The sequence below is a fragment of the Condylura cristata genome, unplaced genomic scaffold (genome assembly GCF_000260355.1).
Source record: "Condylura cristata isolate star-nosed mole 26May11 unplaced genomic scaffold, ConCri1.0 scaffold00001, whole genome shotgun sequence".
Lineage (NCBI taxonomy): Eukaryota > Metazoa > Chordata > Mammalia > Eulipotyphla > Talpidae > Condylura > Condylura cristata.
The window spans coordinates 35852395-35875759 of NW_004567102.1; the positions used below are offsets into that span (position 1 = coordinate 35852395).

Consider the following 23365-nt stretch of genomic DNA (forward strand, 5'->3'; position numbering starts at 1 on the left):
CCCTACTCTGTCATTCACCAAAACTAGCCAACTAGTCAACCCACTTTAATGGATTTTACCTGCTTGTTGAGAACTGGTTGCTGTAAGCCATCAAACAGAAGTCTGATGCCTTCATACTTGGCTTCTTCACCAATAAGCTTGACCATAAGATCTAAACAATAAGTCATATGTGAACTAATTTTATAAAATTAACCATAAAGCAAAATTTCCACCCTGCTTTGCAGATACTATGCACAAATTGTAAATTAGCTTTTCCAAAAGCAATGTTTTTGTTAGAGACTCCAAAAAAAAAAGGAGTTTTTGGTCAAGTTGAGAAATGCAGGACTATATAACCTTCTAGAGAGTCACAATGCTCAAAACACATTGCAGGCTCTGAGAAATGTTACAGTAAATAATTTTGTTCATACTATTAAGTGATAAACTATAGCTGGAAAACATACATGATCCATTCAGGATAAAACAAATTAAAAACTGAAAATCATTGGCACATATATATAGAAAAATGTGAGATTCACACTAAGGTATGCTCCTTTTGCACAGTAGAAAGAGGATGGTTTCTATTTTATATTCTATACATTTTCATAATGTTTTGCTATCTTAACATCAAAAAGAAGTTCAATTTTTAGATTCGTTCAATTATTTATTGAATAAATACTTGTTTTATGATTAATCTCTTGTTATTTTGTAAGATCTTATACTTGGTTTAAATGCCATCAAAACTTCAAGCAAATTGGCCTTCCTGGTGGTGCAAGAGGTTGAGTCTCAGCATGAAACTATCCACAGCCACTGAAGCACATGTTCGATCACAGCCATGGAGGTGACCCACATGACAAGCAGACCTCTCCTGTCTTACTCACTGCTCCCCTCAGCAGTGTATTTCAGTCAATCTGCCTGTTCTGCTCCCCACTCTGTCTCTGGTGACTCCTCTTACACCCCACACATCTGGCCTGAAGCCCTAGCTCTTGCATGCATAAATAAGTAAATCTTCAAAAAAATTCCAACAAATCTGTGAAAGTTCAGTTGTATGAAAGTTTCCTGAACTTACATGTATGATAATTCTAATGTATTAAAAGGAAATAATAATATAAAACAAATATATTTTTATAACAGGTGATTTACAGTGATATAAAATGTTAGAATCTCAATTTTTTATACAGTATTTCCCAATGTCAAAATCCTCTTTGAAAATGAATTTTTTTTTCATGCAGTGTGTGGCTCTGAGGATACAGCACTTAGCCCAGTTGTTACAGTTTGGTCACATGACTGCTCTTCTGGTCACTGGGTGAACATGACTGGCTACACATCCCTCTGCTACTGTGAGTCACAGTATAGTCTCACAAATTGTTTTTTCTCATTTTCTGAGGCTCAGTAACATTATCTGCATATGTCAAAATTCTGAATGTCACAAGTCATTAATATTTCCCTTCAATTTTTCAAATTACCATACTTATTTTTTAAGTAACATTGCATCATAACATTATATAAGTTTAAATGCTCATTGTTAAGAAATCAACATGTATATACACTATATTAAGGTCACTGATAAGATTTCAAATCCATCCTCTACCATACCATTATAATTTAATTTTTTAATATAGAGCCACTTTCCTCTTTTACTATTAATCATCTTTAAAAAACAATCCTTTTAGGGCCCTCCCTGGTGTCATAACGAGTTAAAGCATAGCACTATGAAACTATGTGCAGCCACTATAGCAGGAGTTCGATCCCAGCCAGGGAGGTGACCCACAAGGTACGGCAGAACTTTCCTGACCTGCCAGCTGCTCCCTCAGAAAAGTGTATTTCAATATACCTGCCTGTTCTGCTCCCCACTCTGTCTCTAGTGAATCCTCTTACCCCTGCATCTCTGGCCTGTACCCCAGTTCTATATGTATAAGTAAATCTTTTGAGAAACAATCCTTGGGCCCTCCCTGGTGGAGTAGCACTAAGAAGCTAAAGCCACTTCAGCATGAGTTCTATTCCCGCCCTAGAGGTGAGCCACATGGCATGGTAGACCTCTCCTGACCCACCCACTGCTCCCTCAGCAGTGTTCTTGATCAGCTCTGGTGAGTCCTCTCACCCCCCACATCTCTGGCCTGTACCCCATTTCTCTATGTACAAATAAACCTTTAAAAAAAAAAAAAGACAATCCTTTTAGGAAATGCTTAAACACTAAGTTAGGATTCAGAAACTTCAGAGTCTTGTTTGCACACCTATTACTAAAAAGTTATTTCTTATTAAAACTGCCACTGAGTGTTTTTTCACAAGCAGAAAGGGAAAATTCATAATAAGGTGTTTAAATATTTGTTCTTTTCCTCCAAATCATAAAGAAATCCTTAATGCTAGTCAAGGAAAATCCTTACTTCTGTGTTTGGTTCTGTGAAGTATATATCTAAGTCTAAGAGGCAAAGGCCAAAATCAATTTACAATAAGCATAGTAGAGTCTTGATATTTTCAAAATATGTGACTCAGTGTAGATCTTTCTGAATCCTTTAATTCACTAATACTACATAAGATTTTCTAGTTAATATACAGGAAGCATAACAGATAAAAATAAGTGATCCTTTCAAATCCTTCAGGAGTCACTAAGAAATGAGAACAGAAGGACATGCTAAACTTACTAACTAGTTTAAATCACTTCTTCCCAAACAGAAGTCTGAAAATAGGTGTGATTTAAACTTTTGCCTCAGCAAAATATCAACTTATTATATTCAGTGACTTTCCACACTGTTTCTGAAAAACTAAGAATGCTAAAACTATGAATGCTAATAGTCGCTAAAATACAAAATAAGAAATTACTTCAACATTTACCTACAAAAGACCGACTCAAAGATAGTTTTTTGTTCATTTTTCATTCAGGGCACTGTCTCCACACAAAGCAGTAGGGTTATTCTGGGACTAATTTTTCAACAATGAGAATTCTTCTGGTAGTTTCCTAAACAACCTTCAGTTCAAACCCTTTTATTTTTTTCCTAAGTACTGTTATCCGCTCTCAAGACTCCCACATCTCTCTCCTGTACCATCATTCCTCCAATTTTCAGTTTCAATATGTCTAAATGCTTACATAAATTCTCTTTTGAACAATTAAACCAAAATGTCCTAACTTAAGTATTCTCTACTTTTGACCCTTTGACATTTTTTCTTTCTATCAATATTACTGCCATTTAGTGGTCCAAGTCTAACTTCTTTCCACCAGAAGTGATCATCATCCTCTTTTGAAATACTTGAACTTTTATTACCACAGGTATGTTTTATCTATATCTTTGTCTTCCTGCAACTGATGTATACTTTTTATAGGCCTTGTGCTGGCACACTTTTTATATCCCTTGCCGTCTGTCTAGCACCTAGTACATGGGAGCTGCTCAATAATTTAAAAGGAATAAATGAATTCTAGTCTTTAATTAGGGACCCTGTCATAGCTTTCCTCAAGGTGACAGTGGGCACCAGGAATCCAAATATCTGGTCTTACCTTAAAGATTTCAATGTCAACGTCGTAAAAATCAAATTTTATAATTGAGCTAAGTTTAATGGGTTCTTATAACCACTTCTAAAATGAAGAAAATCACAGTAAAAACTAACCTCAATAATGACTATACATTATGACCTAGAAGGAAACTTAGTCTATATTAAACTACTTCTGAAATATTATACCTGGCATGTAGTTCATCATTTCTTCGAAAGTCCGTTTTGCTCGTTTTTGCTTATCTTGGAGAGAACGAGGTTCAGTGTTTTCACAGAATACAGCATCTGAAAATAGACCCCAAAAAGCTGAAATTTCTACCTACTATTCAGTGTTCCACACAGTAAAAATAGTAATAAATTGAAGAAAAATCAGACTTCACTTTTAGAATAAATTAAAATCTTAACAGTACACAAAACATGAAATACATGTAAAATACAAACCTCTGAGAAGTGTTATGAGTGACACTAAACGGTGCTCCTGAAATAGCTGTTCTAGTTTATGCTGATGATTGTACTCAGTATACATTTCAAGAGTATTTTTAAAGAGAATTCGAGCACCCATTAAGAGATGATGAAGCCAATCAGGAACTTGGAAAACCACCCGTCCTAAAAAGAATCAAACAGAGTACTTCATGGCTAAGGTAAGTGGGTATTTTGAACATTTTTCAAGATAAAAAACACAAGGGTCAATATTTTATTTGTAAATACCAGTAGTTAATATCTTTAGAACAATAGTACTGAGCTTACATAAAAAAAGCAATTTCAATTAAAATGAGAGGGCAATATTCAAAAGCATCACATAAAAAATATGATAGATGAGTGAAAACAAGTTTTAATAGTAACCAGTTAGCTCTTACCCAGGTACATCAGGTAGTCATAGATGCCTTCTACAGTCATCACCTCCATAAAGTAATTCTGATTTTGCTTTCTCTCTGCATTCTCAGCACGATTTGCATTGTTCTTAAACAGATCATTGAAAAGCTAGAGTTTGAAAATAAAGAGATACATAGTTTATTAGATCTGCTGGTAATATTTCTAAGGTAAAAGTGATACAGAACAAACACATTCAAACTTTTGCCACTCAAAACAGTGTCAGATAAAGGAAGCTCTGCTTCTACATTTATACCCAAAGGTAAATTAAAAAATACATGCTCTACCCAAAATAATACTTTGAAATCTGTGTTCATTTTAAACACAACAGATAATTCATCATCTCTAAAGGACTCCTTTTTTTTTTTAACTTGTCTTAACCTCAAAGGAGTAAATGAACAAATAAAGGTGTGTAAATATTAACTATAGCTAAGTTTAAAACCACATGATTTGAATATTATAAATCACTAAATTAATTCATGGGTTCTTAGAGGTGAATACTTAGCTTTACGCAATTTATTTGTACTAGCCAAAGTTAGCAAAGACCTAATGAATATGAAAAAAACATGATGAAGATCTATTTGTAGTTGAAATGATAAAATACAACTCAATCTTTCTCCTTCTCCACCCAAAATAAGAAAAGTAAAATCAATTATAAAGAGCAGAAATTAAGGGTCTGATAGTAATTAAAGTATGATAGAAACGATCAACAAAGTCAAAATATAAAATGGACAAAATCTTTGGCAAGATTGATTTTTAAAATGGAAAATAAAACACAATTTTAAAAATAAAAAGATAGAGGCCCTCCCTGGTGGTGCAGTGAGTTAAAGCATAGCACTATGAAGCTATTCTCAGCCACTGCAGCATGAGTTTGATCCCTGGCCAGGGAGATGACCCACATGGCTTGGCAGACCTCTCCTAGCCCGTCTGCTGCTTCCTTCAGCAGTGAATTTCAATACATCAGCCTGTTGTGCTCCCCACTCTGTCTCTGGTAAATCCTCTCATGCCCTGCATCTCTGGCCTATACCCCAGTTCTTGAATGCATAAATAAATAAATCTTTAAAGCAATAAACATGAATATTACAATCACTCTTAAAACTGCAGTGTTGTTTAAAAAAAAATTCCTATAAAGGCTTACATGATTTTACCAATAAGTTTTATCAAATATTTAATCAACTATTGATTTAAATTATAACTTTACCAGCAAACAGAAAAGGCATAAGATATTCTTGATATCAAAACCTACCAAGGATGGAGCAAGAAAGAAAAAATTATAGGCCAAGTCAATCCATAAACATGGATATAAACATCCTTAACCTCATAAAAAAATTACTTATGAAAAAACTACACTACACTATCCTTCCCGCTGTTCCCCTCAGCAATGTGTTATAGTACATCTGCCTGTTCTGCTCCCTACTCTGTCTCTGGTGAATCTTCTCACTTCCCATCACACCTCTGACCTGTACCCCAGTCTGTAAGCATAAATAAATCTTAAAAAAAAAAAAAAACTAACAAAAATGAAAGGTTTTTTGAGCTGCTATTGCTCGCTCCCAGTACTGGACACTACACTGACACTAAATTGAGCTTCTTGAAAATACAGTATCTATCTTTTTATTCCCAGTGCCTACAACTCAGCTTAAAGCACAGTACTAAGAAGTTAAAGCCACTTCCACATGAGTTTGATTCCCACCTGCCCTGGAAGTGATCACATGGCGTGGCAGACCTTTCCTGACCCGCCCGTTGCTACCCTCAGCAGTGTACTTCGTCCATTTGCCTATTCTGCTCCCCGCTCTGTCTCTGGTGAAGCCTCTCGCAGCCCCTGAGCCTCTGGCCTGTACCCCAGTTCTGTATGCACAAATAAATAAATCTTTTAAAAAAAAAAAAAAAAGCCCAAATACTGAAATGGCAGAGGTTTGCAAATGCAATGGCTAAAAAAAATGTACCATATTAAAACAAACAACCAAGCAACTACATACAATACCCCTTTACAACTGATTTCTATATAAAGGGGATATAAAGTTCCATCTATTAACCCAGGATTTTCCCTATAATGTAAAAGTTACTTCAAGTAGTGCAACAACAAATTGAATGCCTCCTTAAGGCAATATGTAATACCTTCTTGTTGTTTTCTGAAGTAGGGCTGAGAATGGTCAGTTCTGGTTTACTTGGCTTAGGTTTTGGAGATTCACAAGAATTAATGAAATTCATGATGAAAGGTTCCAAATGCTGGCCTTTCTGTAGTGATACAGAGTTTATAGTGTGAAAATCAAGATTATAATTTTTAGCATCACGTAACCCATTAGAATTCATTGAAAGAAGTAGGCTTATAACTGTTATGTCATAGAGCACAAATAAATCAGTTATTTACCTCTTTCATAAGTTTTCCAGGAACAGACTTTATAATTTTTCCTGCAATTCAAAGTAAAATGTTAATTTTATAAAAGCATAAGATACCTCATAACTGTATACACAAATTTAAAATATTAACATCCTAAAAAGTAAAATTGTGAAATATATTTATAAATGATTATTTCAAAATAGAAACTTATGATAAACACAGTATTCTTAGCTATCTACAACATTTGGGATTACTTTTAAAATAATACATTGGGGTGCAAATTTGGGGAAGCATGGAACAAGCCAAGTATTGACAACTGTTGACTGAACTAGGATAAGCAAGTCCACTATAGAAATTTGCCTCCTTTTGTATATATATGAACATTTCCCTAAGAAATCTTTAAAAAATTTTTTAAATAGTGAACAAAGATACCTAAAATAGTATACAATAGTTAAAAGAAAATATTTTAAGAGTTGCTAAAACATTTTAGTTAGCTATTTGTATCGCTGATACTTTCAATGTCAGACTTAGAATTTATATGCTAATCCTGTTAGCCAAACTTTTTCATCTTATCTCTTAGGTTCCCTTATAAAATAACAAACTACTTGAGATTTTTTTCTAAAGCATTTAGAATGACTTTAAAAATTACTCAAAATTGACATATACAACCTAAATTTCTTTTAGTACAACTGGGAAAAAAGTAGATTTGTGGCAATAGCAGGAAACATAATAATTAAAAGCAGAGATTGTTTTACATATAACCACCCAACCGCCCCCCCCACTAGTCTATTTCTCCTCTGGTACCCCCATAATTATTCCTCTTTCTTAGAATTTCCTGAATTCCTTAGAGAATTTCATGCTGTGCTTTTTTCTTTTTCTCTCTTGTATATATTCTACCTGAGCCAAATTATTTGATCAATATGATTTTGACTTTACACTTAAATCTCTGCTCAAATCTGTTTCCTGGCCTTTCCTGCCTTACAAAAGCTCATTTAATTAGATGTTATAAACACAAGTTTGTAACTGCTTTTTTATTTATTTCCAGTATCAGCAAAAAACAGCATTCATTCAAGTTGTTTAAACAGAAACCTGGGTCTTCTCTGACTACTTCTTTCAGTCAAAACCTGTCAGTAACCAGGCCTACCCAATTTTATTGTTATTTCCTAAGCATCTTATTTAGCCATATATAAAAGGTCTTTATATATTTTCACATGATAAAAGAACCCACATTCATACAACCAATATTTTGGCTCAATTAAATGTATTAATGAGGAGATATAAACAAAAGCCAAATGCCCACTTAAATACATTCATTTAGTTCTCTATATACTTGTTACATAAAATATGTATTTAGAAATAATGCTTTACTTCATTTTTTAAACAATTTCATTCTAACTTTTCCAACTGTATTAATTTCATCTGTTTTGACTATACACACACACACTCATAGCCATGTGCTATAGGTATTCACTGGTTTAAATATTCATTTTATTAATTTATCAAAACTAATGCTGATGAACATTTGTAATATTTCCAATGGCTATTATAAACAACAGTGCTATGAACATTCTTAAATATGGAACAAGATTCTTCAAATATCTTACACAAAGGAACTTCCAGGGCAAATACTAAACTTTTCCTAAATGGTTTCACAATTTATATTCCTATTAACAGTGTGTAAAAGGTTCTTTGAAGTTTGACACATGGCTTTACACATAAACCATTTTTCTAAATTAATCCAAAATGACTGACTCTTTTCTTCCCAGTTTAATCTTTTTATACATGATTTTTAAATTGACTTACCAAGATTAACATCTGGTAGTATCTTATCAAGAAATTGTGTTTCTCCCCCATTGGGGGAGAGAAAATCTGCTAGAAGTTGACTATTACTCAGTTCTGGATGCTGCAAAAGTTTCTTGAATGAGCAAAAAAGGAAAAAAGGTTTAAAAATTTAGAAGGGTGATAAAAACCTGCACATGTCTTTTTTAACTAAGAAAGCAATTTTAAAACCTCCAAAATTAACTTATATTCAGAATAATAACAAAAGTGCACTATAGAGAAAAGAGCATAACACAGTAGTCCTGCCATCAGACATGAATGGGCTTGAATTCTGGCTCTTCTATTTGTTAGCTATTTATATAACCCTAGAAAAATTCCTAAACTGGCCAAGAGGCAGTATCCTCACATGCGAGATGAAAATGACAATACCTGTTCTATAGTGTTGTTAATAGCAGAATTTAGCACAATACCTGATATATAGAAAGGAAGATTAAACACAGCTAACATTATTTCTCAATTTCTTAAATACAAAACAAGTATTACAGTATCATACAATTTGTTTGACAATTAAAAAATACTACATATTTTACAGAAAACCAAATGTGAAATAACCTGGAAATTCTGTTGCTGTCCTTCTTGTAACACTGTTTTCTTACAATATAAACTGACTTTTTATGGCTAATATTAACTCAGTCAGCTTCCTAACTATGCAATCAATTATAAAACTTTATGGCCAGAAAGCTACATAAACAAAATATTAGTACCGTAACCTTTAACTCTCATATTACCAGAAAGTATTTCTTCTAGGATAAGGTATTCTCATCCTTAGAATTCTTAGAGTCAGTTCAAATAATGAAGTCACTGTATCAACAAAGACACAGGTATATTTTGTATTCAAATATCCTTACAGTAATTAACAATTAATTCCTTTTTAAATTTTCATACCACCAAAAGATTATATAGTGAATTCTTTCTGGTTAAAATCTTCAACTGTTAGATACAGGAACTATAACGTAAATATTCCTTTAGTGTTCAGAATATTTTGTTTTTTAAAGATTTATTTATTTGTATACAGAGCTGGGGTACAGGCCAGAGGTGCAGGGGAGGTGAGAGGCTTCACCAGAGACAGAGTGGGGCGCAGAACAGGTAGATCGACTAAGTACACTGCTGAGGGGAGCAGCGGGCAAGACAGGAGAGGTCTGCCGTGCTATGTGGTCACCTCCTGGGCAGGGCAGGCGAGGATTAAACTCATGTGGAAGTGGCTTTTAGCTTCTCAGTGCTGCGCTTTAACCTGCTGTGCTACCAGGGAGGGCCAATGTTCTGAATATTTTTAATTTAAAAAGTGCTTGTTTGGGCCCTTCCTGATGGCACAAGGGGTTAAAGGGCAGCACTATGAAGCTATTGCAGCAGCTGCAGCTTGCCCTGCGGCCAGGAAGCTGAACCACATGGCCCAGCAGAACTCTACAGTCTTGCCCACTGATCCCCTCAGCAATGCATTTCAGTCAAACTGCCTATTCTGCTCCCCACTCTGTCTCTGGTGAATCTTCTCACCTCTGGCTTCACTCCAGTTCTTGTATGCATAAATAAATAAATCTTTAAAAGTAAGTAAATAAATAAAATGTGCTTATATTTTTCACTAGGAAACATCACATTTAAACTAAATTAATATAATAAAAATACAAAATTCTGTGCCCAAATCAAAGAAACCTTTATAAATTACATAAAAGTATGTACTCTTTGTTCTTATACCCTTTACTAAGATGGTCATTTATTTTAGAAAAATTTCAAATAAGAAGCTTTTAACCTGATTGAACTGTCAATGGAAATAAAATATTGATTACACTTTTCTCATAATAAAGTATACACAGAAGTGAGAAAAACAGAATTGGATGCCACATGGAAGAACCCAAGAATACTGGAAAAACATGAACAAATTGCAAAAGGAAAAGAACTAAATAAAGTGGGAGAGAAGATTCAGTGTTCATTAAATATATATAGATATAGGGCCCTCCCTGGTGGCGCAGCAGGTTAAAGCATGGCACTGAGAATCTGAAGCCGCTTCCTCATGAGTTCAATCTCCGCCTGCCCCGGAGGTGATCCACATGGCACAGCAGACCTCTCCTGACCCGCCGCTGCCCCCCTCAGCAGTGTACTTCATCGATCTGCCTGTTCTGTTCCCCACTCTGTCTCTGGTGAAGCCTCTCACCACCCCTGAGCCTCTGGCCTGTACCCCAGTTCTGTATGCACAATAAATAAATCTTTAAAAAATATATATAGATATAGATATAGATATATATAGAGAGAGAGACATACACACACACACACACATATATACATATATAAAATCTAACACAAAACAAGATGAAAACAGCAAAACTTATTCAGTAGTCTTTGACTGCTTTTCTCTTTCAGAAGAGGTTTTTTCTTCATGCTTCCTTTAAATTCCACATTGAAAGTTGTAAACTAAGCCCCAAACAAGGCTTTCTTCTCCCTAAGAAATTATTTTAGTGGTCTACTCTTGACAATAATTAATTTCCACATAAAAAAATTTTTAATCCACAGTTATTTGTAAAAAACAAAAAAAGTACATACAGGAAAAAATTAAGATTAGAGAATGCTATGATTAATAATGTTTTAAATTAACATAGTGCTATACCTGTAGATATTCCTGAAACTCTTCTCTCTTTGACTTTAAGAATTCATAATTTTTAGGGCCAATGATCCTCTTGGAAGGAAGCTGGGCATCAGGAAATGTGCCTGAAATTAATATACATCAAACTTATTACTGTGATCTCCATTATTTTAAAAACTTAGCTCGTAGTTTAGTATGGCAAATTCAAAGTCATAATATTGCCTTTTAGAGATAAGACATTAACCTTTAAAGAACTTAAAACTCACAGAGCTTCCAGTCAGAAGACCAGGCCAAAGAACCAGTCTCCGGCCTGAGTCTATGAGTCAACATCACTGACAAATTTTTATCTTCTATATAGTACAGTAAAACAGCCTCAAAAATGTATCATGAAATTATTTTGAAGTTGTCAAAATTCTACTAAACCAAACTTATTGCTAAAGAGATATCTACTCTCTCATGGAAAAAGAGTTAACATTTTGCCAATGCTATGTAAATTTTAAGACAAAAAATTTTAAAACTGTGGACATGCTTTCTTACATAGGGCTGAAGATTTAAGAAATTTTAGTACTTAAAGGAAAAATATTGTTGGAAAGCCAACCAAGTCTGGTTGCTATAGAATTTTAAAGTATAGAGATAAATTATATTCTCTTAACATTAAGTCAAAAGGAAAAGTACTCAAAGAAAGAACAAGGTAAAGATGGCAATGCATCAGATTGGCTAAGGCAGAAAGAAAACCATTTAAAGACAAGCACAAACTCAAAAATCTAGACAAAACAATGCACCCTGTATTCTTTCTCTTCTTATAATAATCTCCTTATCATGGGCTTTGCTTTTAGAGCAGGCTAAACAGTATTCCCTATACTTCTCAATTCACAAACAACCTATATTTGGGCTACTCCACAGAACTTTTAAAAAATAAAACGATTAAAAGACCACAAAAATCAAACTCACCAATCTTATAAAATGATTAGAAATACTTCTTAACTATATCCCTGACACTAACTAAAATAAACACAGGTAAAAGAGAGAGGTTTCCTGATTATTCTCAAAAGAAACATTCAGCTACAAGTTTTGTTTCCATATACAAGTCTAAACACTAAATCAAAGCATTTGCCATGGAAGATGTGGGTAAAAGAACAGAGCAACCCTGAAATGTCTGGTTTAAATTCTCTGCCACATCAAGATAAAGTTAGTATTATTTAAAAGCAATAAATGTGCACTATAAAAGCCTTAACAGTATAAAATAAGTAAAAATAGGTACACCCCTATTGTCAATGAGAGTATTTATATAAATCAATTGGATCTTTGGTGAAACAACTTTAAAAAATTATCCTGGTTCAACAGCTTTTCATGTAGGTTAAATCTGACATACAATGTTTCACAGAAAAAGGACAACATACCATGAAATTCTGTTAGTTTTGATTCAAGTACATAGAATTCAAGGTATCTTCTATAAACAGACCAATGTTCAGGCTCATGTCCAACTGAAATTAGATGAATACATACTAAATAAATAATTTCACAAACTACTACATACTGGATGCAATATTTAAAACATTAAATATCCAAATACAGAAATTATTACAGTCTAACAATGTGGTATTTCTTCACATTACATTGACACACTCTTATTTTTTTTAAGATTTATTTATTTATGTATACAAGAACTGGGGTATAGGCCAGAGGTGTGGGAGGGTGAGAGGATCTATCAGAGACAATAGTGGGGAGCAGAACAGGCAGATTGTCTGAAATTTATTGCTGAGGGGAACAGCAGTTGAGACAGAAGAGGTCTGCTGCACCATGTGGGTCAGCTTTCTGGCTGGGGATGGAACTCATGCTACAGTGGCCACGGATAGCTTCATCATGGTATGCATTAAACCCTGTTCTACCAGGGAGGCCCAACATACTCTGGTTTTAAATTAACTAGAAAGATTAATAAAGTTCAACTACTTATGAAATTATCTCTATGCATTTTTCTACAATAGAATCACAGAACTTCAAAAAAGTATGCAAATATGTTCATTTTTTTAAATGTAGTGAAAATGATTTCATGAAAATTGGTTGTCAATTTTTAGCCTCAAAAATCAATATTTACCAATTTTACAGAGCTTTATACTACAATTTTATTACAGTATAAAACAGCGCTGTCCAATAAAATTTTTTGCAATTATGAAAATGTTCTATATTATCCGCACTAAAAGAGTAGCTATAAGCCATACATAACTATTGATGATGTGAAATGTAGCTAGTGTAAGGAAATGAAATTTGATATTTTAATTTTTAATGGCCACATGTGGCTAAGTAACTACCAAATTGAATAGTAAATGTAATTCTTTAAAAATAAATCAGGTCAGGCTGCCAGTTCCCATTCAGAAGCCCCAATTTACTAGATGACCTTGAAAATAACCTCAGTGTGAAATGGTTTGCCTAAATGTAAAGTAATTATACCTATTACATAAAATGATCCACATAAAACACTTTTGTGCAATGTACAACTCAGAATAAGTAACCCCAAAATGTTAGTGCAAATATTAGTGTTTTAGGTTATTCTAGAGTAAATTGGAAACACACTCAATCAACTCAACTAAAACCAAAATCCCAAAGTGACATCTATACTCAGGAAAAAAAAACAACCAGTTATAGTAATAACCTATAAAGCAAATACTATTTTCTTCCATCAATGGTCTTAAGAGACCTATATCTTACTTTTGATTCTTAAAATCCTGACAGTACTACTTTCTATACAAGTAAAATCAAGTTAATAAATGATAGACTGTTATCCCACCCACCTCATAGACCATCACTTCCTAAGAGTACATAATACTAAGAATAAAAGTCTGTGGTAGTACTGATGAAAACATTTTTAAAATATAAGTTTTGGCCCTCCCTGGTGGCACAGCGGGTTAAAGCACAGCACTGAGAATCTAAAGCCACTTCTGCATGAGTTCAATTCCCGCCTGCCCCGGAGGTGACCACATGGCGCGGCAGACCTCTCCTGACCCGCCCGCTGCTCCCCTCAGCAGTGTACTCCGTCCATCTGCCTGTTCTGTTCCCCACTCTGTCTCTGGTAAAGCCTCTCACCGCCCCTGAGCCTCTGGCCTGTACCCCAGTTCTGTATGCACAAATAAATAAATCTTTTAAAAAAAAACCATTTAAAAAAATATATATATATAAGTTTTAAGACTTTTTGGTTTTAATTCTATAGTTAAATTATCAAGACAAAAATTGTAAAATACAGCACAAAATTTAAAGATGGCTGTCCCAAAATGTGAAAATAAAAGTATATTGCCAACATTATTTTAAAAAATGTATCGTTCATAGTTTTTTCAAAAGGAGATTAAAATTACTAACATGTTAATATAAATTAATTTATATTGATAGGGATTTACATCTAAAGAGTCAAAAGTTTTAAATAATTTCCAGAGAAGCCAGATGAACAGTGCAGGAAGAGCCAGACTTTAGGCACAAAAAGTTGAATCTAGAAACTAAGTTTTTTCTTTTCATTCTTTCCAACACCTGAAGCCACTCAGTAGATAAGGCAGGTAAAAGATAAAAACAAATCTGAAACTTAAATTAGACTATCAACAATGGTTTATACACCCATTAAAATACTGAGAACAAACAGCAGACACAGCAAAATCAACACTCTGAACTACAGTTTTAGACTAAGGCCTCCCTTAAACTTAACTACAACTGGAAAAGTCATAGCTAGATACTCTGAAATTTTTCCATAGGTTTTATGTCCTTGAAATAGGATAGATTTCTGAGAAAAATCAGAAAAGCAAATGTTTTTTTAAAAATGAATAAAGGGAATTATTAGCTGATTTTTACACTATCACTTAAGTTATTCTTCTTTCAAAACTATTTCCTGACACAGTTTTTTCCCTTTCTTTCCTCACAGATAGTTTCCTCTTCCTGAGTTCAGCTTTATTTTTCCTTCTCATCATTCCCAAACTGTGTACAACTTTGAATGTGCTTTTGCTTATTCCAAATGCCCCACTTCCTGGACAAAAGCCAGGTGATTACTGTTTATCCATCCCATTATAGAAGCTTTTTTCATCTCCACCCCTTCTAACAGTTCACATCTGAAACAACCAAAAGAAAAAAGATAGGAAAACAAAGAAAATGCGTTAAATTGTGATATTTTTATCAGTTCTATCACAACAATGAAAGAGAAATGCACTCTTAAATTAGTACAATATGGCCTCCATGGGTGGCACATGGATTAAGTATAAGCACTATCAAGCTATCTGCAGCATGAGTTCGATCCTCAGCCAGGGAGGTGACCCACATGGCATAGCAGATCTCTATTATTTCACCCACTGTTCTGCTCCCCACTCTTGTCTCTGACGAATCCACTCACCCCTAGCACCTCTGGCCTACACACCAGTTCTTGAATGAATGAATAAAAAAAAACTTAAAAAAAATAGTACAATATTTGACAAAGTACATTAGTAGTAGTCAAAACTAAATTCAATGATTAAAGATGGTAACAAAGCCATTTAAAAAACATGATATAAAATGTCTTGGTGGTTTATCAGTTATCTTGCAAGAACTACTCAGTAAGTGACTGGTAATAGATATAACCAAGAAAATCCTAAGTTTTCATTCAATATTCTGTTCTGGACATTTATGTCATTTATGTTTTAGATATGCAGTTATATTTAATAGTTAGAAATGCAAAATGTTTATCACTTCTGGTAAGGACAGTGGTCATCTTTTTAAAAAGGTATTCATAAAGCTTCCTACCTGCTCTTCTATCATTTCTTTCAACATCAATACAAAACACAGGTATTCTCTCCTTTTTCTCCTTTCTTTCAGATGAGGAATCTTCAAAAAAATCTACATATGGAATACTAATTTTCCATGCAGCAAGGTTTCGGGGAGTAGTAGGCGTGCTCACAGCTTCCACTGGTGAATCATCTTCCATTACAACAATACCTTCTTCAATCTGGAAAATAATTATCAGGGTAACTTTACTATTAAACATCCAGGACTTTTAGACCTACAGCAAAAGAGATACAACTCCAAAGTATCATGTTCATATAAATTCCATAAATTTTTTATTTTGAAATTAAGTGATATCAAAATTTTCAATGAAAAACTAAAGGCAAAAAACTAAAAATGAACTACAAATTTTGTTATATCACCTATGAAAAACAGACCCTTCATAAATTTTGAAAAACATTAGAAATCACAAATAGAAAACAACAGTCATTGATGGAGACTGAATAGACATACTGTGATATACTATTGATAACAAAGTACACCAAACAAAACCGTTCTGGAAAGTGTCGTGGCAATACTTATTTATAAAGGTGATGAAACAATTCCATTTTCTGGGAATTTATTCTAATATATGTATTTATTCCAAATAAAAATTCTCTTAACTGTGAAAAAGGCACAAACAACAACATATTTACTAGAGCATTAAAAATATATATAAACTTGGGAAAAGCCTGAAAGGGAAAACTACCTCTATAAAATTAAGTTTGTTTTTTCATCTCTTTACTCCTAGAATTTTAAGTGTTTAAAATAAGCCATACTGGCCCTCCCTGGTGGTGCAGCAGGTTAAAGCACAGCACTAAGAAGCTAAAAGCCACTTCCGCATGCGTTCGATCCCCGCCTGCCCCGGAGGTGACCACATGGTGCAGCAGACCTCTCCTGACCAGCCCACTGCTCCCCTCAGCAGTGTACTTCATCAATCTGCCTGTTCTGCTCCCCACTCTGTCTCTGGTGAGGCCTCTCACCGCCCTGATCATCTGGCCTGTACCCCAGTTCTGTATGCACAAATAAATATATCTTTAAAAAATAATAATAATAAGCCATACTACTGTGGTAAAACAAGCCATAGAGAAGGGGGGTGTGGGTGAGGAATGCTATATTTAGATTATCTAAAAAGAAAAAAAATCTTAAGATTTTTTTCTATTTAAATTACTATAAAGAAATCAGTGCATCTCCTTTAACAAACTCATCAGTGTGGTGAGACCAAGTAAGATAAAGAGATGAAGAAGAAAATGGATTTACTCTCCTCTCCCTACTTCCTTCTCCCAATCAATTGGAACTATTCATTCCTTCTAAACCTAAGTTAGTACATTTCTTCAAGTCAAGGTCTATGTTTTAATCATGTTTTTATCGCCAGTGCTGAGAGGCATTAAAAGGCAAAATCAGGATGCAGAATCTCTGTCAATAAAGATTTGCTTAATAAATGAAAAGTACAAATGGGACAATATCTACCTTTATGGAATTCACTAATTTACAAAGCAGAAATCATAAAACATGTACTTCCAAACACTATATGGTACTTTGCTTTGTCCTAAGAGGGGCACAAAGAAGGGAATGCTTAGTTCTACTTAGAGATTCAGGTAGATTTTATGAAGAGCAGCTGAACTGTGAAATTAAGAATTTTCTAGGAAATTGAATGGAGGCCATTTCAAACATCACAGCACATGCAAAGTTATAGAGAAATATAATAGCATGGTAGGTGTCATGTGCATATAAACCAACTGTAGAACTTTCTGTATTTATAACAAGATCCCATGTAATGCTGGAAATCCACAGATCACAATTTCAGTGGCTAAGAGGTTAGGGCATCTATTAAAAAAATCCTTGTGCCTGGGTCCTTAGCATCTTGATGTTATGAAATAAAAGCCTAACCAAAAGGTGGCAAACTGCTTGACTACTAGAAGTATCTCAATTTAACAGAAACCAATCTTCCTTATAAGAAATGACTAATTCTCAAGGATTTGAAAAATTATGTAGGTACCATGATAAAATGATAATAACTAATGAAAATAGAGAGAAATAAAGGAAGTCTAAAATAAGATGGAATGGGAAAATAATAAGTGAGCATATCCAATTTTTTTATGCCACAGTAAGTTCAGGGTTATACATTTTAAGAATTTTTACTTACAAAGTCATCTTCACCTTCAGTTAAACCATAATTAGGCAACATAGCTCCCTCCATTGTAGTGCTCTTGAATACTCCTTTAATTTTGCTACCTATTCTGCTGATTCCAAATGATTCTCCTCTTTTCTGTGTGCTCCTAAACATTAAGTAAAAACATATCAATTACACAACAAAGTATCATGAGAGTCTAGCTTCCTGTTAATAATAAAGAAAAAAGGGTTGTGAAAGGGTAAATTAAAGATACAGTTAACGTAACTTTCTGGAGTTCTCAGTCATAGGTTAAGTCTCAACACCCCAGGGGAGATGACAGAACAATTAAAAATAACAGACCAATTAAAGCTCAAAGGTATGAACAAATTGGACAATATCTATTAATACACATTTGAAGCTTTTTCTAACTTTAAAACATTAAACTAAAATATTCAGAAGATGAGAGCCCCCTAGTGGAGGATGCCATACATAACAGAAAATATTTAAGACTAGTGTTCAGTACCAAATATCCAACTAGAACTGCATTGCTAAAATAAATAGTGTTAAAGAAGAAAATATTAAACTCCCCGGAATTCACTTTAAGGACAACAAAAAAATTCTGACCTTTATGACTTACGTTTATGCAAAATTCAACTTTACAATATCATACTCAAAAGAGACACAAAGTATAAAATATAACTTAAATGTACTTTTTAAAAAGAGGAGTTTATGCCAATTGTGTGTAGTAAAGCAAGTCCACATGACAAAGTCACATATTGGACATTTACATAGCAGATGATTCAACAAAGCAGAACACTTTTAAAAACTAGGCTGAGTAATATTTCAGACCTTAAGAGGAAGGCAGAAGGGAGGGAGGGTCATAAGAGTATAAGGGATAATGGTGGGGAAAAAAAGAAAAGAAAAAATAAAAATACCAAAGGAAGGGTTAGCAATGAGTATAAAGATAAAAGCAAATGTAGCACTCAAAATTCAGAAGCAGCCTGCTCTGCCATATATTAAACACGGATTACAATTTTTTTCAAAAGTAAATTTCTAAAAACAGAAATATCTGGAAAACAACACAAAAAAATTCAAAAAAGCAATAACAAAATTTTACCCTATTATATTTTACTATCCCATTTTCAGCAAAAGACTGTAACATATCCAATTTAAAACTCATGCTTGCTATGTAATAATGTTCTTATAATGGACACCCAAATAAAAATAACTGTTTTTAATTTGTTTTGAAAGCTTAATTTAATAATAGCTATTATTCGACAAGCAAAATTTAAGTTATTCATTGAAATAATGTAACAATTACAGAAATAAAAGTAAAATGTTTCAAATATACTAGGTATACAGTGACACATGTATTAGTATTTTACACATCTGAAGAGCAAATCACATTCATTAAAACTGGGAAAAGTCTAATAATAATTAGTTAAGAGTAGAAAGAAAATCTGAACTAGATTATTATTTTATTTAGATAAGTATGCAGTTAGTGTTTCTTAAAAGTCGAGAATTATAAATACAACTCTGATAGAATGTTTCTAAAATCAGTATGAAAATACTGAGAAAATATTATTGAAGTCTCTAGAAAGATTATCTTAATTTTGAGAATCTATAAAGATTACAAAACAATTAAGCTTTTAAAAATATCTAACAATTATGTCCAAAGATATAAAATATCATACTTCTTAAACAGGCCTTTAAACACAAATAATTTTGAGTTAATTTAGCAAAGTCATAACAAGAGTCAATAACCTTAAAAAATCAAACACTGACATTTTCATTTTCACTTTGTACTGACATTTTAATTTTGTGAAATCATTTCCAAAACAAGATATCTAAAATGAAAATGGAAGTTAATTTTTTAAAATATCCTTAATAGCGAATATAAAAGCACAGTGTTTTGTTTTTTTCCCCTTTCAGTTGTATTTAGTGTTGGGTGTACTTTCTAGGTATAAACATGAATGCTGAGAAGAATCACATGCTCTTTTAAGACTTACCGAAAATCATCCAAACTTAGGCTACCTCTGCAATAACAGATATATGAAATTGTATAAGAAAGGGAGAGAGAGAAAGCCCAGAATTAAACACTTTAGAACACAAAACAGAATTCCAAAATTTTAAAGGTTACACAAATAGCATTTATCTTTGCAAAGGGAAGAAATTTTTATGAATAACAAGTAAAGGTAAGAGGAAAACAATGGCTAACTGGTTTGAGATTTTGTAGTACAAATTCTAGGTCATTTTGTAAAGTTCTGAAAAACTCAGTATATCGGGAAATAACTGCAATTCTTTGCCTTCATTTAGGCATACACTGTTTGATATAGTGAAAAGTATGTAGAAATTAAGTCACCTAATAAACCTTGGCACAAAAAAAACTTATATTTTCCAACATACATGCTTTACACATTTTTACTTTGAATATTTTTTAGAAGTATGACTTAAGCTAAGAATATTTTTTAAAGTACGATTTAAGTTAAATGATATCAAAATATTTTTTAAATTATGCTTTGAGTATGCAATGAAACAGAACATTAAGATACATTAAAAGCCTACTTTTAAAATGCAAATAAAATTTCAATACTTTTAAAATGTAGACAAATCTATAAAAAATTCATATTTTGTAAATCGTCTAGCAGCAAATCAACAAAAGTACTCTAAATTTTCAGTGAAAGGATGTAAAGAATCTTATTCTATTCTATATAGTTAAATGGTCATGAATTATTACTGAAGCGAAAATGCTTACAAGATTGAAAGCTACTTTAAAGTCAGGTCAAAATACAGGGAAAAAAAAAAACACTTCAAAAAGACCATAACTACAACACAGAATAAGAAGAATGCATATTTTCTTTCTGTATATTATATATTTTAAAGTCAGCAAAATCATACTTTAATATGTTGAAGATAGCAAGTTGTTCTCAAAGCAGCAAAGAAATTATGACCCTGACTTTAGCTAGTCAGCAGACTTAAAAGATCAAAGAACTGCTTCCTTTAGAAGGGTTCTATACAGGAGGAGCTTTATTAAGCACAATATTCTACTTCTATTTCTTTCTTTAGGTCATTTAATTCCACACCTATGTTTCCAGGGTTGGAAGTGAAAGGGAGGAAAGTTCTCTACTTTTGTAACCATTAAACACTAGAATGAGTAGTTTCTGGGGGTTAAAAACTCAAAAAATAAAAACTGTTGTCTAAAATGGGTTATTTGGGAATATCATTTATGCATGCAGTCTTTAGTCTCCAATAAAGAAGTGATCAAGCACTAATACGCATTAATCATGAAATTAGTAAGACAATGGCCTTTATCTTGTTAACTTTTCTATATGAACATTAGATGTTTTTAGGTTATTATATGTAGTACAGTTCTACAATTAAGTAAAATATCTTGTTTATTAATGTGGCAATGACCCACAAACTCAGAGAAAAATCACAAATAATTAGACAATGATGCCAGCACAGAATGATAAGCACCAAATACAAAAACAAAACATATACGTGATTGAATACACCTACCTGTTGAATTTTGAATTGCGTGTTGGTGATTCTGCACCTCTTAAAAGTTGTCTGAAATACTTCAAAAATAATTATGATTTATTAAACTAAAATTTTATGAAATATGCTACTCTACCTTATAGCTCTTTTCAGCTTAAAGAAAATATTATTTAAATTCAGCAAATAAAACCAAAGTCAAGTAAAGTAAGGATTAAAATATTACAAATTGAGATGTTGAAGTAAAATTCCCACTGCTCTGTAAATAAGGAATATACAGAAATATATGGGGGTTTTGTATCAGTACTACAAAACCACTCAAGCATATGACAAACCAGGTAACCAATTTGGTCACAATGTAACCACCACATATACACAAATGTGGTTTTGGTTTTAAAATTAACTTTTAATCTTAAATTATTTAGCAAAAAATAAATATTCACTTTCTTAATTCAGGTTCTATCTTTCTGAATCATTTGAATCATTTACCAAACAACAGCAAGGTCACTATTAAATTTTAAAGGAAAATCTGCAAACAAAATTAGTATTTTGACATACCTCATCACTATGGCAGAACATAGGAGTAAATACATTCTCCAAAAGAGAAAGTACATGCTCGTATGCTTCAAAAAGACATCTCATAGTTTGAAGTTTCACAACATCTATATAAGGTCCTTCAGCAACTATTTCAAAAAATGACATTGTAGAAACTTATGAACAGCATAAATACATTATGTATTATTTTAAAATTCATGGCAATGAAAGAGCAATCCTAAATCCTACAATTAATCCTATAATTATGTTTTGCTGAAACCCCACTGTAAGTACAGCAAAATACAGAGGATGAGTAATACATTAAAACATTCATCTACTTAATAAAACAATAGTGGCTGCCTGTAGATCTCAAAACAGCTGTTGCGATGACAAATAAGGGATACAACTGAAATTTCTGAAAGATCTAAGCACTTACTTTGATATTTGACTTACTTTTTTTAATCTCTTCTACAATGAAGGGATCAAATCGAATTTTGTCAATACTTTCATCCAAACAATATGTTTTATAAATCTTCTGCAACTCCTCATGAAGAGACATCATTTCATCATTTGATAACTCAGGTCGTAAAATTCTATCATTGAATTCCTCTGGTAAGTCATGAAAATAAGAAAAAATTAATTACTTTAATATAAAACTATTCATGAGAACTTCCTGTGCTCAGTCTAACTGTAATCAAAATTAAAAGCAATAATTATTTTTTTAAAAAACTACTTCTCATTTTAAGCATCCTTAAAAGATTTAATTGGAAGTAAAATCACTTCAAATCAAAAAACTCAACCACATACTTTACATACCAATAAAAAATATATAAATATTTGCATAGAATACAAATATTCTAAAATTTGAAACAGTAGACACATTGCTAAAATTTTTTTAGAGAACATATTAAGTTAATTTATACCAAGGGATCTTTGATTTTGGAATCTGATTTACAAAAAAAGCATTATATTGAATGAATGAAGGTAGGCACAAAGGAATATATACTGTATGATTCAATTTACATACGGAAAATGTATAGTAAAACTAATCTGCATTTAGAGAAGTAAGACCGGTTATCATTTTGGCATTAGTGGAAGCAGGGATGATCATTTGGAAAGGAACCCAGAGGTTTCCTTTCTGAGACAAAGGATAGACACATTTGTCAAAACTTATCAAACTGTACATGTCACCAAATAACTTATATCTCAATTTTTAAAAAGTTGTACTTAAAAAAAAAAGAAATTAGTTGCATTAAAAAACATTAATCTGAAAAAGGCTGCAGCTCAGAACCAGAGACCTGAGGATAGCCACAGACCTGTTGCTGACCTTTGTCCCAGCAGCCCTGACAAAGCCCTGGATATAAACTGAGACAACACA

The 23365-nt window shown here is 32.9% G+C and overlaps 1 protein-coding gene across 1 annotated transcript in view; it reads right to left on the reverse strand.

Annotated features, from left to right (window-relative positions):
- Positions 1 to 23365, reverse strand: part of SNX14 (sorting nexin 14) — a 66142-nt gene that overhangs the window by 2056 nt on the left and 40721 nt on the right. The window contains exons 13-27 of the mRNA XM_004674060.2: positions 22441 to 22596; positions 22012 to 22136; positions 21478 to 21536; positions 19968 to 19994; positions 17992 to 18124; positions 15828 to 16029; positions 12479 to 12562; positions 11103 to 11203; positions 8471 to 8582; positions 6698 to 6738; positions 6445 to 6564; positions 4317 to 4440; positions 3901 to 4065; positions 3649 to 3744; positions 60 to 151 (exon numbers count right to left, since the gene is read on the reverse strand). Of these exons, the coding sequence (XP_004674117.1) occupies positions 60 to 151; positions 3649 to 3744; positions 3901 to 4065; positions 4317 to 4440; positions 6445 to 6564; positions 6698 to 6738; positions 8471 to 8582; positions 11103 to 11203; positions 12479 to 12562; positions 15828 to 16029; positions 17992 to 18124; positions 19968 to 19994; positions 21478 to 21536; positions 22012 to 22136; positions 22441 to 22596 (1637 nt within the window). The remainder of the gene's footprint in view (positions 1 to 59; positions 152 to 3648; positions 3745 to 3900; positions 4066 to 4316; positions 4441 to 6444; positions 6565 to 6697; positions 6739 to 8470; positions 8583 to 11102; positions 11204 to 12478; positions 12563 to 15827; positions 16030 to 17991; positions 18125 to 19967; positions 19995 to 21477; positions 21537 to 22011; positions 22137 to 22440; positions 22597 to 23365) is intronic.